Source organism: Lissotriton helveticus, chromosome 12 (assembly GCF_964261635.1).
Source record: "Lissotriton helveticus chromosome 12, aLisHel1.1, whole genome shotgun sequence".
Classification (NCBI taxonomy): Eukaryota; Metazoa; Chordata; class Amphibia; order Caudata; family Salamandridae; genus Lissotriton; species Lissotriton helveticus.
In genome coordinates this window covers 917,006,068-917,020,989 of record NC_136073.1, presented here as the reverse complement: position 1 = coordinate 917,020,989, position 14,922 = coordinate 917,006,068, and the positions used below count along the sequence as shown (strand labels likewise).

Sequence of the window (14,922 nt, the reverse complement as noted above, 5' to 3'; positions counted from 1 at the left end):
ACACGTTCTGCCAGTGACTCGCCCAAGGAATTTAAAAATAATCCTGTCGGCCCAGGTGGTCGATAAATCAGTGTTCCCCCTAACGTGAAGTGGGGCGTCAGAATAAAGAAAAAATCCAACGCTTCTCCCTCCTGGATGCTCGTGGATTTTTCGCAGACAAAAACCCAAGATTCCCTGAACACCACAGCAGTGCCTCCACCTCTTGCCGAGCAACGATCAGCTCGCGCTAGGTGATAGCCACGGGGGACTGCCAACTCGACCACCGGAGCACAAGACTCCCTGAGCCAGGTTTCCGTAATAAACAGAATATCGAAATTATGGTCCGTTATAAGCTCATAGATGTTACCGGCATGTTTCATCATTGAGCGTGCATTAATCATGGCAGCCCGGATGGTCGGCGTATGCAGTCCCTTTAAGGGAGGATCCGACTGCAGGGGAGGGATGTGGAAATTACAGTCCGGGCGGGCCCAGACATTATCTGATGCCAAGTTGCAGCGTTTCTGCTCAGTATGCGAGCCCGAGTTTAAAGAAAGTAGGGCAGCTCGACTGTAAGGGCGCAGAGTGGGATGACCCTTAGCGAAACTGGCAGCATAACAGGCCCTTGGCCCGGTCCTGGTGCAGACGGGTTTGCCTTAGGCGCGCCATCGGCGCGCCCGCTGTGCTCGTCCGCTGCGCGTCAAGCCGAGTGTGGCTCTAAATAGTCGCGTCTAGTGCCTGGAGCACTAACCCCGCCGGAACAGGAATACCGGAAGTGGTGCAAGGTGAGGTCTTCCCTCCGCAGCAATCGGCAAAGCAGTGGCGGACCGGGGAAGCCTCGAGCAAGTGAGTGAGACAGATGAGTGCAGCACAAGTTAAAATGTATTCCCTCTTGTTAAAAACCTCAATCGTTTTTTAAAATCAATCGTGTAAATACATTTGTGCAAAATAACAACAGAGCCCACATATTTAAAAACCTATATCGTTTTTAAAACAGGCCTTGAGGAGGGTAGCTACGATAGGAGGTGACTTTTAAATCAGCTATAGCCTCGATTCCAATGCTCGCCAGCAGTGTACAAGTAACACAATCCTTCTGGGTGACATCCCTACACACAAATCCAATGGTTACAATGTATCCCCAGTATCCTGGGAAATAACTGCGAGGGCCCTTTCCTGGGCGATATTCCGCATGGAATATCCTATTCCAGGGGTTTAGCACTTTCTGGGCAGTCAGTAAATTAGATTGCGGGGCTGGTGCTGGTCAAGAGAATTGGGGAGGTGGGGTTTGGAGGGTGACAGAGGGAAGACGAGGATGTTTCAATACACTTTCACCCTATGCATTAGAAAGGGGTCTTGCAGCATTGCCCATTGCAGCCCAATCCCAAAGGTGGATTTTCCAGCCTGTAAAATTACATCCAGTGTTCCCACACCTGTGAAACCCGGGTGCGGGATTACCAGATTAGTTATTGTCCTGGGAGTTGGATCCCTCCTGGAGACACCTCTCCAGTCAATGTACAGTTGTGGCCCAGGTAGTAGAAGTTACTGGTTCTTAACACATTTTGATCTGGACGTTTCGGCGTGGGGCCTCCATGTCACATATTGCATTTTGTGGCTTAGGAACATATAGGCACGGTCGTATAATTTGCACTGTAGTATATATTATAGTGAACTCTACCTTGGTTTTATGTTAGTTGACTGTCTGGTCTATTTTTCAAACTAAGTTGGTTAATTGCAAAGAGAGAGGGGGCTGTGTGAGCCAATCAGAGTTTTATCAACAAGTGTGATATTGTCTGCATACATCAGATATTTGTAATGTAATGCCACAACTTTGGGCAGATGCCTTTTTAACATGAAACTCTTTTGACCAGATGGGCATATAGGAATAAAATAATAACGGGACTACACAGGTCCCTGATTAAAGTAAATATTTTGGAGAGCAATGCCCCCCTGTTGCCAATCTTAACTTTCACCCATGTGCCAACAGTGTCTCGATAAAGAAACGCTATTTCCACCTCAGGTTTGCTCCAAAAGAATATGCAGAGTAATCAAACTCAGCAGAGTTACAGCTTCATAGGGGATTTTTGACCGATATCAACGAAGCCACTTTATCCCCCACAGTGGAACTGCCCCACCTATCACTGTTTATTTTAAAATACTGACGCAATTGTTTTTTCCTCATCTCCATACAAATTTCCAACCAACATTTTCGCAAATGTGTTCACCTCCACACTCAACATGAATTTTTAGTTGGATCTTTGTTTTATTAATCGGTTGAGTGTTCCCTACTGGCACCAACTACTTTTTATTTATGGTTTATTTATTTATTAATCTTAAAAACACAATTGCTAATACTGGCCTTAGTAGAAAAACAACACACTTTACAAATCATGATCACACAACTGAGTTATTGTGATCACCATTTATTTTTTAGCATTATTTGTGCATGAACTTTTCATGTGATTTTTTTAAAAAACATCCATAATCAGTTGAGCGCAGAAAAAACTGAGCTAACATTACATCAGAATATTTATTTGAATGACTATAGCCCACGTATCAAACAATACAACATTGTACCAACACTTTACATTAAAACATGGCAATGAGACATTAGCAATTCATACAATACAACAGATGTTTGTCCCAGTTCTGCAATTTAACACCCAAAGGTGGCCTAGGACACTTCAGTATTATTGAACGCCCTTCTTTGTTGGACAGAAGCCAGAGGGTGCAAGCGTAGTACAAATTGAAAAACAATTCACAGGGATATGAACTCAACAAGCTTTGACTCAATCATTCCCTCTGCACCAATACTGTCTTTTCAAATGCACTCCCTGGCTCCTTTCGAACCCAAAATCAATTAACCAGGTTCTCATCAGGACTGAGAACTAGTGGACAAATCACTTCATGTGGGTTTCGATTGATTTGTCTCCTCATCGATATCGGCGCATTTCATGCAGTTAAGAATAGGAAAAGTTGCAGTTAACTTGTTAGTTGAAGACAAACACTTAATGATCTTTCTTTTCAGAACCTTTGTTTGACTTACCTGTCTGAATACTTTTCTTCTTCACTCCATTGTGCTTTTCCACACTGTGGCGTCGTCTGCGACTTTATGGCGTGCAAAAGCATAATGGAGTGAAGAAGAAAAACCTTTGTCTTCAACTATCGAGTCGACGCAACAGGGAATGTTTGAGTGAAAGTTTGTTGAAGTGTCCCGTTGAACGTTTAATTGCAGAATTGGGATACACATCTGTTGGATTGTTTGAATTGCTAATGTCTCGTAGTCATGTTTTAATGTAATGTGTTAGTGCGATATCATATTGTTTGATATGTGGGCTGTAATCATTCAAAAAAAAAATTCTGATGTAATGTCAGCTCAGTTTGTTCTGTGTACCCCTGTTTATGACTGTTTTTCAAAAAAACACCTGAAAAGGGAAAACATCCTTTACAACGCAACTAACACAATGCACTACCATTACAACAAAACTTTTACAACGCAGGATCCATTACAACGCTTGCCATTATAACGCATTCCATTACAACACAGCTGCTATTGCAACGCATGCCATTACAACGTAAGTATGGGTAAGTATTTAATTTAATTTTAACCCCTACACCATCCAACACTTACCCTACTATTACACCCCCCTGGAGTTAGAATAGTCATTTTAACCCCTACACTATCCAACACTACACTATAAATTACTTACCCATACTTACGTTGTAATGGCATGCGTTGTAATAGCAGCTATGTTGTAATGGCATGCGTTGTAATGGATCCTCCGTTGTAAAAGTTTCATTGTAATGGCATACATTGTGAAAGCATGTGCTGTAATGACATACATCCCCTGAAAAGCACCGACAGTCGAGTCAATGGAGACGTCAAAAGTGTTGATTCCTAAACACGTCACCATGGACCATTTCCCAGGAGTATATGACATCCAAGAAACGGGAGGTAGTAGGAGCGAGGGACGGGAATATTTCCTGTACCTTCTCTTTCTGCTGTTATCGTCCACGAGAAAGCAACTGGTTCTAGTCTTAATTTAAAAGTCTCACTTAGTGAAACACTGGCTTCTGACATCCTCTTGTGCAGCGGAAGAGTAGTCCAGTTATTACATTATTTCGGCTATCGCTGAATAAGATTAGTGGGTATATAGGTCATTACAAGCATTTTTGGAAAAATTCAATTAAAACGCAGATCAGTTAATGGGAAGCATGTTATTAAAGCCTGTTATTAGGGATAGTCATTTCGTATTGGATAATATCCTGTTTGTTAAAGATCAGTCCAACACTTTGATTACGCCATCAGCATAGTTCAATTCATCACGTGGATAGAGGAAGCGCTAGATTGGTCCAGGGATGTCATCATTCAATCCCGTTAGGCGAGTGCCCAGTCTGAAAATCCAACGTTGTTCCCTTACAAACAAGAAGTTTGAAAAATCTTATATGGACGGTGATGGTCTAAGTTTGAATTATTACGTTCTGCTGTGATATTAAAGTACTTTCTTTTATTAAAAGGACAAGCAGTGTCCTGGACAGTGATTTATTATGTCTGATGTGAGTCTGTTTGAAGTTTAAGGGCCAGATGTGGGAAGTCAATTTGTGATCACAAACGCTGAAATTCGCTGAATTTCAGCGTTAGCGATCGCAAATTAGCAGTGTGCAAAGTAGCACACAGAAACCCCCTTGCAAAATAAGGAATCGCAAAATTTACGATTCCCTATTTTGCTATTGCATTTAAGGAATGGCAAATTGCGATTCCTTAAATGCAATGTAAGAAGCACAAAAGAAAGTGTGATTTGGCCTTAAGGAATTGCAAATTACCACCAACTTCAAGTTGGTGGTAATTTGCGAATTCCTTTAAAAAAGCACTTTTTTGCTTTTTAAAAGTGCCATGTCACACATTCATGCCCTTAGGGCATGTATGTGCGCCACATGTGCACACATGCACATTTCAGGGGTGCAACAGGCTGTCCCTCTGGAACCCTTGCACCCTTGAAATTGCGCTCGCGATTTGCGAGTACCTATTGGGTACTCGCAAATTGCGTGCGCAATTCCCATTCATTCCTATGTGCCTCTAGGCCCATAGGAATGAATGGGAAGGAATTCCTTGATTGCGAATCACAATTTGCAATTTGCAATTTGCAATTAAGGAATATTAAAGAATCGCAAAAAATATTGCGATTCCTATCTACATGGCATTTTGCGAGTCCTTAATAGCGATTCCCTAAATATTCTATTAAGGACTCGCAAAACAGCTTTTACCTACATCTGGCCCTAAGTCTCTGCCCCCTCACTAGACGCCGTTGACTGCTCACCTTCGCCTCCATGAGACTCGGGTCCAGAAAGGGCACGCTTGGCCCTGACAACATCCCATGTAAACCGCTGTATTTACTTTCATTTTTCAAGGTCACGTGGGAGCTTAATTTTGCAATATTTGGCAACTTATGAAAAACATCACTAAATAATTACCACTAGTAACCTTTGCTAATCCAATGGAGCAAGCTGGGGAGCTAGTTTCAAATTTAGGACTGAGAAATATTTTTGAGTGGAATATCCACTCTGCTGGCAACAAGCGCAAAACCACAGCAGAATTATTAAAAGATCATTGCATTCATTTGTACAGAGCAGTTGGATCCCCTTCGCTCACAGGCACAATCCTATAGGCGAGCAGTGTGAGGTGTAGGTCTCAAGGTGGTCCCCCCTGTCTGTGATGGCTCCTTGATCCGAAAGCACAGAAGCACCTGGCACGTGCCAGTCCCAGTTGTGACCTTCTGAAGGAACCTGGATGGGTGACGGGGAGTGTCCCTTGTAATACCTTAAATATTGCATGTTGTGCTTTTTAATAATGTAAATTTTTTTCATAAACAGGCCATATAGGTCTCCCTGATGTTATCATAGTCAACGTAAAAGAAGAGGACGAGAACTGTTCCCCAGACCACCCGGACTGTGAAATAATTGAAAGCAGCCTCGACCCAGCAGGTAAAGTATTTATACCCGCCTGTTTACAATTAAATGGATACCCATAGACGTGGCCTCGTGCTTAGATGTGCTCCTGGCAAACTGGGTCCTGATCATGGCTTCGACTCTTGTCCAAAAGTATCATTTAATTCTATCAAGTAGATTTATCTGTCCTTAGAAAGTACCAATAGCAGGCAACAAACGGGATCAGTGTCCGGTTCCAAATCCATAGAATTCACGCCTGTTTATCTTTAATTTAAATATTATTAATGGTTAATTACAAGCGTATCTAAAAATGGTTTAGCAGTGGACAAAATCGTTTAAGGGTTTATGATGAAAGTTATGTGTACAACTCCTATGCCCCGCCCCCTTGATATTTGGCAGCCTTTCAAATCTTATCCGTCGCCCAAGCATCGGTGAGCTCGCAGACTGACCCGCGTCCACTCCGGAGCTGTGATGTGGTATTTGCTGTATTGATAATGTCCTGCATTGTAGGTACTCAGGGAAAATGATGGTGATGGTAATGGTTGACATGTATGAATGTGGCATTTCTGTGTCGACCAGTGCGCGGTCTGTTCAGTAGTTAAATCAGATGGTCCATGAGTCAGTGCCGCAGTAATGCTATCATTTCCTAGTGGTCCCATTAGAGGTCTTCGGTGTTCGCTGTCTTTAACCAATTCACAAATGGGCCCCAGATATCCCTGGGCGGGACCTTCCTGGCATCAATTCCCAGAAACTCTCCAGTTGAGTCTTACATTAACCCCTTGGCCGCGGCGGTAATTCTGCCGCGGCGCTAGGGGGCAGGGGGGCGTGCGGCGCCACCATGCTCGTGACGGAACCTCTCCGTCACGAGCCGCTGTGGCGCTGTGCTTGTGACGGAATGGTTCCATCATGGCCCCGCCTGCTCAATGGAACGCTCAGCGCAGGCGGGGCGGCCGGGCCGTGACGGAACCATTCTGTCACCAGCACAGCCCCACCGTGGCTCGTGACAGAATGGTTCCGTCACAAGCACGCAAGGGGTTAAGTGACACTGATGACCCATTGGAGGGCCCCCTGGCGCTTGGCCATGAGTAACAGCATGGCCGTTCATTTCCTCTTTATGAGTGGAACAACAGCAATGTCACCCAACAACGCCGCCAACGGCATGTAGGGCCGCTCCTGTCCAATTATGTCATGTATGAGTTGTAATGGATGCATCCAGAAGTTGGCTACCGGCCGATAGTGCCATGCTATGTGCAAGAATGTTGCTTCTGTGGCCCCGCATCTCCAGCAGTGGTTGTCAGGCCGTAGGCCCATTCGGTGCAGCTGCACCGGGGTCCAGTAGAGGCGGTGGATGTATTTTAAGTGAATTAATCTACGACAGCATTTGCAGCCGACCGCAGTGAGCTTCCATTGATCGTTCGTTTTGTCCACTCTCATGTCTTCTGCCCGTGCCCCTCGGGCCCCAGGAGTGGTGAGTCGGGCGTCTCGCTGCGTGATATTGTAAATATGGGTCATTAGCTTGCAGCCGTGGTCAATCGCAAGAACGTTTTCGAGTGCTGGTAATGTGGGGGGGGTTCGGGAATGTGTCAAACTTACTTCTACAAGAGGTGCGCAGTTGATAGTAGAGCAGCATGTCTGTGGCCAAAGGAGCTGCTGGGCCGCACATTTGCTTAAGTGCGTTAGCAAGAGGTACAGGTGCCGCTCTGTCTAATTCGATAGCCACATGTGGCTGAAAGGCAGTAGGGTGTACCCAGTTTTGTAGGAACTGCGCCTGCACACTGTAGGCATAAAGGACAAAGTCAGGAGCAGCAAGTCCCCCCTAGGACTGAGGAAGGGTGAGTTCCTCCCAGGATATTCTGGGTTGTCACCCAGCCCACAATCATGAGCGCAGTGTTTTGAAGAAGTGAGAGGGATGGGGGCGTTCATGAAGAGGTACAACAACTTGGGCAGGATAATCATTTTGACCACTGCTATACGTCCAATCAGGGATTGGGAGAGCGACTTCCAGCGGCACACCCTCTCTGTAATCCAGTCCACCACTCTACCATAGTTCTCGGCCCAGAGTTCGTTTATGTCATTGCTTATCCATAGCCCCAAATAGCACGGTGGCCCTGTCGCCCATGCAATAGGATAATCAGTTTCGAACGGCTGGGTGCCGGACATCAGGGGAATGATAAAAGATTTATCCCAGTTAATCCGTACGCCGGAGAGTTCACCATATCATACCAATTCCCTCGTCATGGGTGCCAAGTTTTCTTTAGGGTCTGTCATGTAGAGCGTAATGTCATCCGCATAGAGTGAGATGGTTAGTCCTCTAGTGGTGAACCCAATGTTACGGTGCATGTGGAATTGCCTGATCCGGGCTGCAAGCTGCTCTGTGGCTATAGCGAACAGTAATGGCGACAAGGGGCATCCCTGCCTCGTACCGCTCGTAATAGCGATGGGCTCAGAGATCAAGCTGTTCACCCTCAAGCGCGCTGTTGCATGTTGTAGAGCAGTTTTATCTGTTTAATGAAAACAGGGCTGAGGCCAATACTTTGGAGCAGCGGGAAGAGGAACCCCCACTCCAAGGAATCAAACGCCTTAGTGGCGTCCAGAAGCGCAGCGATCGCTGGGACATGCGGTGCGAGGTAGTGCATCAGGGCAAACAGCGTCCGGAGGTTATGGGACGTGGATCTGCCTGGTATAAAACTGGACTGGAATCGGAAGTATTATTAGGGGGAAGCAGTGGTTGTAATCGGACGGCCAGGAGTTTGGCGAAGATCTTCGCGTCTAAATTGATCAGGGAGGGTGGACGGTAAGAATCGCAGTTTGAGGGGTCCTTATCTGGTTTCAGAACTGTTATGATAATGGCCTCTCGCATTGAGGCAGGTAGGCTGCCCAGTTCCTTGGCCTCCTGGTAGACGGCCAGGAGTCGTGGTGCCAGGAGATCGGCATATTCTTTATAGAATTTGACCATCAGGCCATCAGCACCGGGGGCCTTGTCCACAGGGAGGCCGCCTATGATCTGTTTGATGTCCTCCACCGCAGAAGTGGGCCTCCATGTACTCACAGTGGGCTCTGCGGAACCATATGAGCTCGATGGAGTCAAAGTAATCCCGCAGTATTTCATCAGAAGGGTTTGACGTGGAGGTGTATAATTGTGCGTAAAAACTTCTCATTTTGGTCAGGATGTCTGGTGGGGAGCGGTAATCAGCTCTGTAATAAAGGGGGCCCCCCTAGGCTTCTGCAAGATATTGGCAAGCGCTTTACCCGGTCTGTCGCCCTCCCCGTACCTGCGCCTGAGGCATATTTGTGTAGGAATTTGGCCTCGCGCTCAGCTTCCTCTTGAAATGCTGTGCGTTTTGTGTGCATATTTGCCAAGATAGAGGGTGATGGTGCTGTGCAGTATTGTGCTTCTAGCTCGTGCAATTCCCTTTCTAATCTGCTCAGACTGCCCCGTATATCGCGGAGTACCCCGGACTGGCCAGCTATGCAATGTCCCCTTATTACTACCTTGAACGCCTCCCACAATGCGCACTCCGTTGACACCGACCCGGTGTTGTGCTCAAAATACTCCTGGATGTGCCTTCTGAGGCTTTCGCAGAAGGCGGTGTCCAGTAGGACGTTTTGGGGGAGGCGCCACGAGAACGGTTGTTGGTATGGCTTTGGGATCGAAAGGGTCAGGGCTACCCTACCGGAGCATGGTCCGAGCGTGTCTGTGTGTGATGAGTGACCTCTTGTATTCAAACCCGTAATTCTCTTGTCAGTAACCAGAAGTCGATCCTAGACCATGCTTGGCGGTGGTGTGTGATACAAGTCCCCTCACGGGCCATGGGGTGCGGTGCACTATGCGGCCACCTGGCTGTTCGGCTCGGCCACGCCCCCTTAAATAAAGATTTTTTTTTAAGTTATGTATACAATTTATTTACCTTTAACATAAGCAGCAATCACCTATAGATATTAAAAATAGGCATACCATAATTGAACTAACAATTTAATTTAGTTGCAAGCTTTCATGACCAATGGATTACTTTGTTATCCGGTGAGTGACAAGCCACATCTGTCTTCTAGTGTGAAATGTCTCTGATCTGCTTCTCTGGTCAGCTGTGATTTGTGTTGTTTCTTGGAGACATTCTATCCAGCTAGGCCTGCTCTAAAGCTGGTTTCATAATGTACATTAGTTCCATACATTCCCCATGCACCCTCCCCCCTCCTTTCAAGGGGGGGGGGGGGGTGCAGAGTCCCGATCATATATGCTAAATCCTAAAATAGAACCACCAATGTCGATACCATTAACCAAGTTTCCTTGTTCAGTGCACAGTTTTTCTCAACCCCTCGCAGTGCACAACTTCCAGGGGCTGTGAAAAAAACATCAGAACAGCACCTCAAAAATGTGAGCATATGTGGGTCTGTAGGGAGACCGTTTCTACATCTAACAAGTGCGTCTTGAACTTTGGTGAGGATTGTGTTGCTAGTTCCATCAGACTGGTGTTTCTGGGGCTTGCAGGCCTGGGCCCTCATCCCCTCATTCTGGTCGAATGTCTCTGGACGGTCAGAAGAGTTGGATGGAGTCAGTCACATGGCCAGTCTGTGTCTCTGCAAGACTGGTGGCTCTGGATGAAAGATGGCTGCATCCCATGTTCGTGTCTGTAGATCACCGTCCAGACTGGGGACCCTCTGTTCCCTGTGAGCGCGCTCTCCATGTGCCACACAAGTCTGTTCTCACCCGTTTATGCCCTCATTTCACCCGCCTTGTTGTGCGTCCCTCCCCCACTTTTCATTTCTAATGAGTATTTCCCACACCTCATCCTTCCTTGGATTCATCTGTGTTTCCTGTGTAAAGGAGGCTGCTGCTGGTTTTGGTGCAGTTATGTTATATAAAACTGTTCAAAGCTAGAACGTTGATTATCGCCCCCTGAGGGTCAGTGTGTCTGCAGTGTAACTGGCTCTCAGCCAACCTCTATCACTGACACATATTGGGGCACTGCCTGTGATAGGCTGGAAAGGCTCAAATCCAGTAATTTCTGTTTGACCCTGCTCCTTCTGGTAGGCCAAAGGGGCTGGGACTATTGCGGCATCTGCCCCTGAGGGGAGAGAGTGGAAGTTTATCTGTTGTGATGTGTACTGCAGACGCTGTGATAACTGCTCAGAACAGCTCTCCGCGTGTCATACGTTGCATGCGTATACTCACGAGTGTTCCTGTCTCGAAGGTACCTTTTTAATACTCCAAACTTTCGCTCCTGGAAGCTGTGGCTGGTTCGCGACAAATGTCCAGCTACAGAGCTGACCATGGGCTCCTTGAGGCAGTGGTGGTGATTCATAGGCTCTTGTAATTCCTGCCCATTTCCCCCTACATAATAACCACCCTTTGAGCCTTTCAGATCAGGATTCAGTGGAGCACATTGTTTGAGGCGCGTGTGACCCTCCCCTGTAGGTGTAAATCCCATGGGAAGCGAGATTGGATCTGAAGTGTGAATGCGCTGTCGGGTTAAACACCTCTTGTCTTTGTATGGCATAGGATCCATGATTTATGGCTCGGTTAGGAAATGTAATTACTACCATAAGTCCTTTGAGCTGGGACAGCTGTTGGAAGGCAAGAGGGCCATAGTTGAGAAAGCTTCCTAAAGTTACTTGGACGGCAGGAGAGATCGTAAATCCTTGGTAGGGACTATCTCGTGTCTGTTTGTATTTAACCCCTCCCATGCTGGTGACGGAACCGCTCCGTCAAGCCCCTCGGGTGGGCTGTGCTGGTGACGGAGCGGTTCCGTCACGGCCCGCTCGGCGCGCATGCGCGGTACTGATTTCGCACCTGCGTGGCGCGTTCTATTGAGTAGGCGGGCCGTGACGGAACCACTCCGTCACAAGCACAGCCCACCCAAGGGCCGTGACGGAGCGGTTCCGTCAGCAGCGTCGGAGCGCCGCGCGGCCCCCCGCCCCCTAGCACTCGGCGGAAGGGGTTAAAGACGTTGCTCACAGGACTCTGGTTGTCCTATTGATCTGAATGTCCACAATTCTTTGGGTCTATTCATGATTTTTAAAGCCGAATGCAAGGTTTTTTGTGTTTGTGTCCCACTTTGTTCTGTCTTGAGCATATCCACCTGCTCCATAGATCTTGGCCTAACATAATGGAACGTTCCAGGCATGATTTCTAGTACAGTCTATTTGCTATATACTGTGACTTGGAGCCAGTGTGTGATACTGGTGTCTGGAAAATGTACTCTTCTAGAGAGGAAACAAGTCTTAAGTTGAGGCTGGAACCATGTGAGACCCCTCCCCCAGTGGCACGAATCAAGAGGAAGATATCAGTAACGCGCATGGATCTCAGCTGTCTGTATTCTCAGTTGGCAAGGAACTACATTCCCTGTTATGCTATGAATATGATTGTTTCCTGTGTAACCATCCAGCAAAGTATATCAACAAATAAAAATATTGTGTAAAATGTAACATCATGTTTATGAAATGAAAATTACAAAAATATTTTTTATTGCCAGTTTCTTAGGATTAGAATGCTAATGACTACCTCTCATTTAAATCCAGTAGGTGATGATATTATGAACATTCAAAAGAGGCTTGGAGAGTCGCAAGATTACCCTAGAGAAACAATTATAGACTTATCAGAAGAAGAGAAAACTGCTGCATTCCAGAGCTCTGACGAGGGACCAAACTGCATAATCCAGCTACAGCCAGAAATGTGCCATGAAATGCATGGAGCGAACCACGGCTCTTATGAAAATGATGATTTAAGCAGCTTAAAACATTTAAATGAACATCAAGGAATGGCCGAAGTAAGGATATCACATTATAATGACCATGAGAGTAATTTGAACAATTTGCATTTTATTAATGGTGCTCGAAGGGGACCACCGAAGAAGTTCTCATACTCTTGTCCGGAGTGCGGTCAAAGCTACAGCAATAGGATAGAGCTCATTCGACACATGCCGACACACTCTGAAGCTCAGGCAGAGTTGAAGCCGTTTCCATGTACTGACTGTGAGAAAAGTTTCTTTCAGAAGTCGCGACTTATGGAGCACTATAGGACACATACAGGCGAAAAGCCGTATATATGCACTTTTTGTCGCAAAGGATTCAATAGGAAATATCATCTAAAAGAACACACCCGGATACACACTGGAGAGAAGCCATATAAATGTAGTGATTGTGAAAAAAGCTTTCCTTGTAAAAGTAATCTTAACCAACATCGAAAAAGAAACCATTAACCAGTGATGACACAAATTTAAGGATAAAGTTGAACCAAAGCATCAGCGAGATATCATTCCTGGACTCGCCGTCTAATGGAAGGATGCCCAGTACGAACAGCTACAAGTGATAGATACACATATAAGAGAAGTTTGTATTATGTCAATGAAGACAATGCGATGAAACCACAATTCCAATGATTAGACATCTATGAAGTCACACAAAACAACCAGAACTAGAGATTCAGTTTGCGGCAAGAAGAAGCAATCTTCTGCCTGAAACATCGAGGAAGAACACAGAATATTACTAGATTGCCTGATAATTAGAAACCACCTCAATACAAAAAACACAATTCCTGTGCCGAACTGTTGCTTTATACTCCTGGAACAGCATCTAAGGTAATTAACTTTACAGAATGTAGTACAAAAACTGGATCGGTTAGTACCCGTTAAATCCAAAAGACAAGATTTGTATCCGGGCATACATGTAGGCATTGGTGTCTCAGAAAAAGACCACCCTGTGAAGACTGCCATTATAGGCCTCAGATGACTTGTCAAGAGACCCTAAACACCAAATTCCAAACTAAACATATCATCCCACGGGGGACACCTTTCTTCCCTTACAGGTCTGATAACAAATGCTTAATGAACAAAAAAAGAAATGAAAGAAGCAGTAAAAACAACAATGTGAGACGCTGGACTAACAAAACAAATTAAAGTGAAGAAACTAATTTACAAAACATAAAGAAATGGTTTATACATTTCATACCATTGTGAATAAATTGAAATCTGTGTTCAATAAGAGAATTGAAAATATGTAATGCAAAGTTAATGCCAGTTGACATGAACAGTGGGTTGTGTAAGGAAGGAAACCATAAAGAACTGAGACAGATTCACTGATAATTCTGTAAACACAGATATATCAAAGTTTGGAAGATAATGGACACTGTGATGAGATTAGTTGTAGAAACAATGAACATGCCACATCTAACCGATGACTGATAAGACACAAAACTTTCAAAGAATTAGACTTGGTGGTGCATGAAAAATGCTTGTGGACAGGATGATTGCAGTGTTAGATCACCTTGAGAACTCTGGTTAAAAGTGAGAGAATATGATGAAATATCAGAGATAACACAATGAGCCTGTTAGATGAGCTGCTTGTAATAGTACAGAAAGAATGTTTGTCACACGATTTACTGATTATAAGGTAGAAGTAAGAATGGCACTTGCATCCGTCTCATAGACTTCCCGAACAGATTATCATTTTAACATTCACGTCTCTTTAAAGATGTTTAAATTGTTTAATTTGTTTAATTGCCAACAAGTAAAAAACTTCCACCTTGGATGCATTTACCCCGAGAAAGGAAACCTAGGTGCAGAATTGTCCGTGCTTCAGGGATACCTGGCTTGAATAAAAGAAATCAATATGATTTAAAGCGCCAAACAGAAGAGTTGTCTCTTGAATTCAAGAATATCTGCATCCTTACCCGTCCTGCCCAGCTACGGAAACGCAAGAAAGTACAGTGCAGGTGATCGGTCACAGAAAACAAAACAATGCAATGGTAAGTCAGATGACAGTGCGTCAGTAGGGTGGTTGCCCAGTGCATAAAAAAGAACAAAACATATAGTTTGAGGCATATGAGCCGCAGATTACACACTGTGCATAGATGGCCACCTAGTGTTGGGTCCGGATGTTTGCAATTTGTTTTGTTGTAGAAAAGTCTTTGGAAGTCACAGGATAGGTGACTCCTCCTTTGGGTGATACTTGCTAAGATTTGGGATAGTCCACCTTCTGTGTTTATGGATGGCGTCAGGTGACCAGCCA

General features: G+C 45.3%; 1 protein-coding gene across 5 annotated transcripts in view; it reads left to right on the top strand.

Annotated features, from left to right (window-relative positions):
- The window catches only part of LOC144799881 (zinc finger protein 10-like), a 122,688-nt gene extending 108,156 nt beyond the window's left edge, over positions 1–14,532 (top strand). For 4 of the 5 annotated variants that reach the window (XM_078671490.1, XM_078671488.1, XM_078671486.1 and 1 more), the window contains 2 exons: positions 5,845–5,955; positions 12,436–14,532. In XM_078671490.1, the coding sequence (XP_078527616.1) occupies positions 5,845–5,955; positions 12,436–13,115 (791 nt within the window). In that variant the 3' untranslated portion in view covers positions 13,116–14,532. The remainder of the gene's footprint in view (positions 1–5,844; positions 5,956–12,435) is intronic. The other variant, XM_078671487.1, reaches the window with a different exon arrangement.
- Positions 14,533–14,922: the final 390 nt, after the last annotated feature.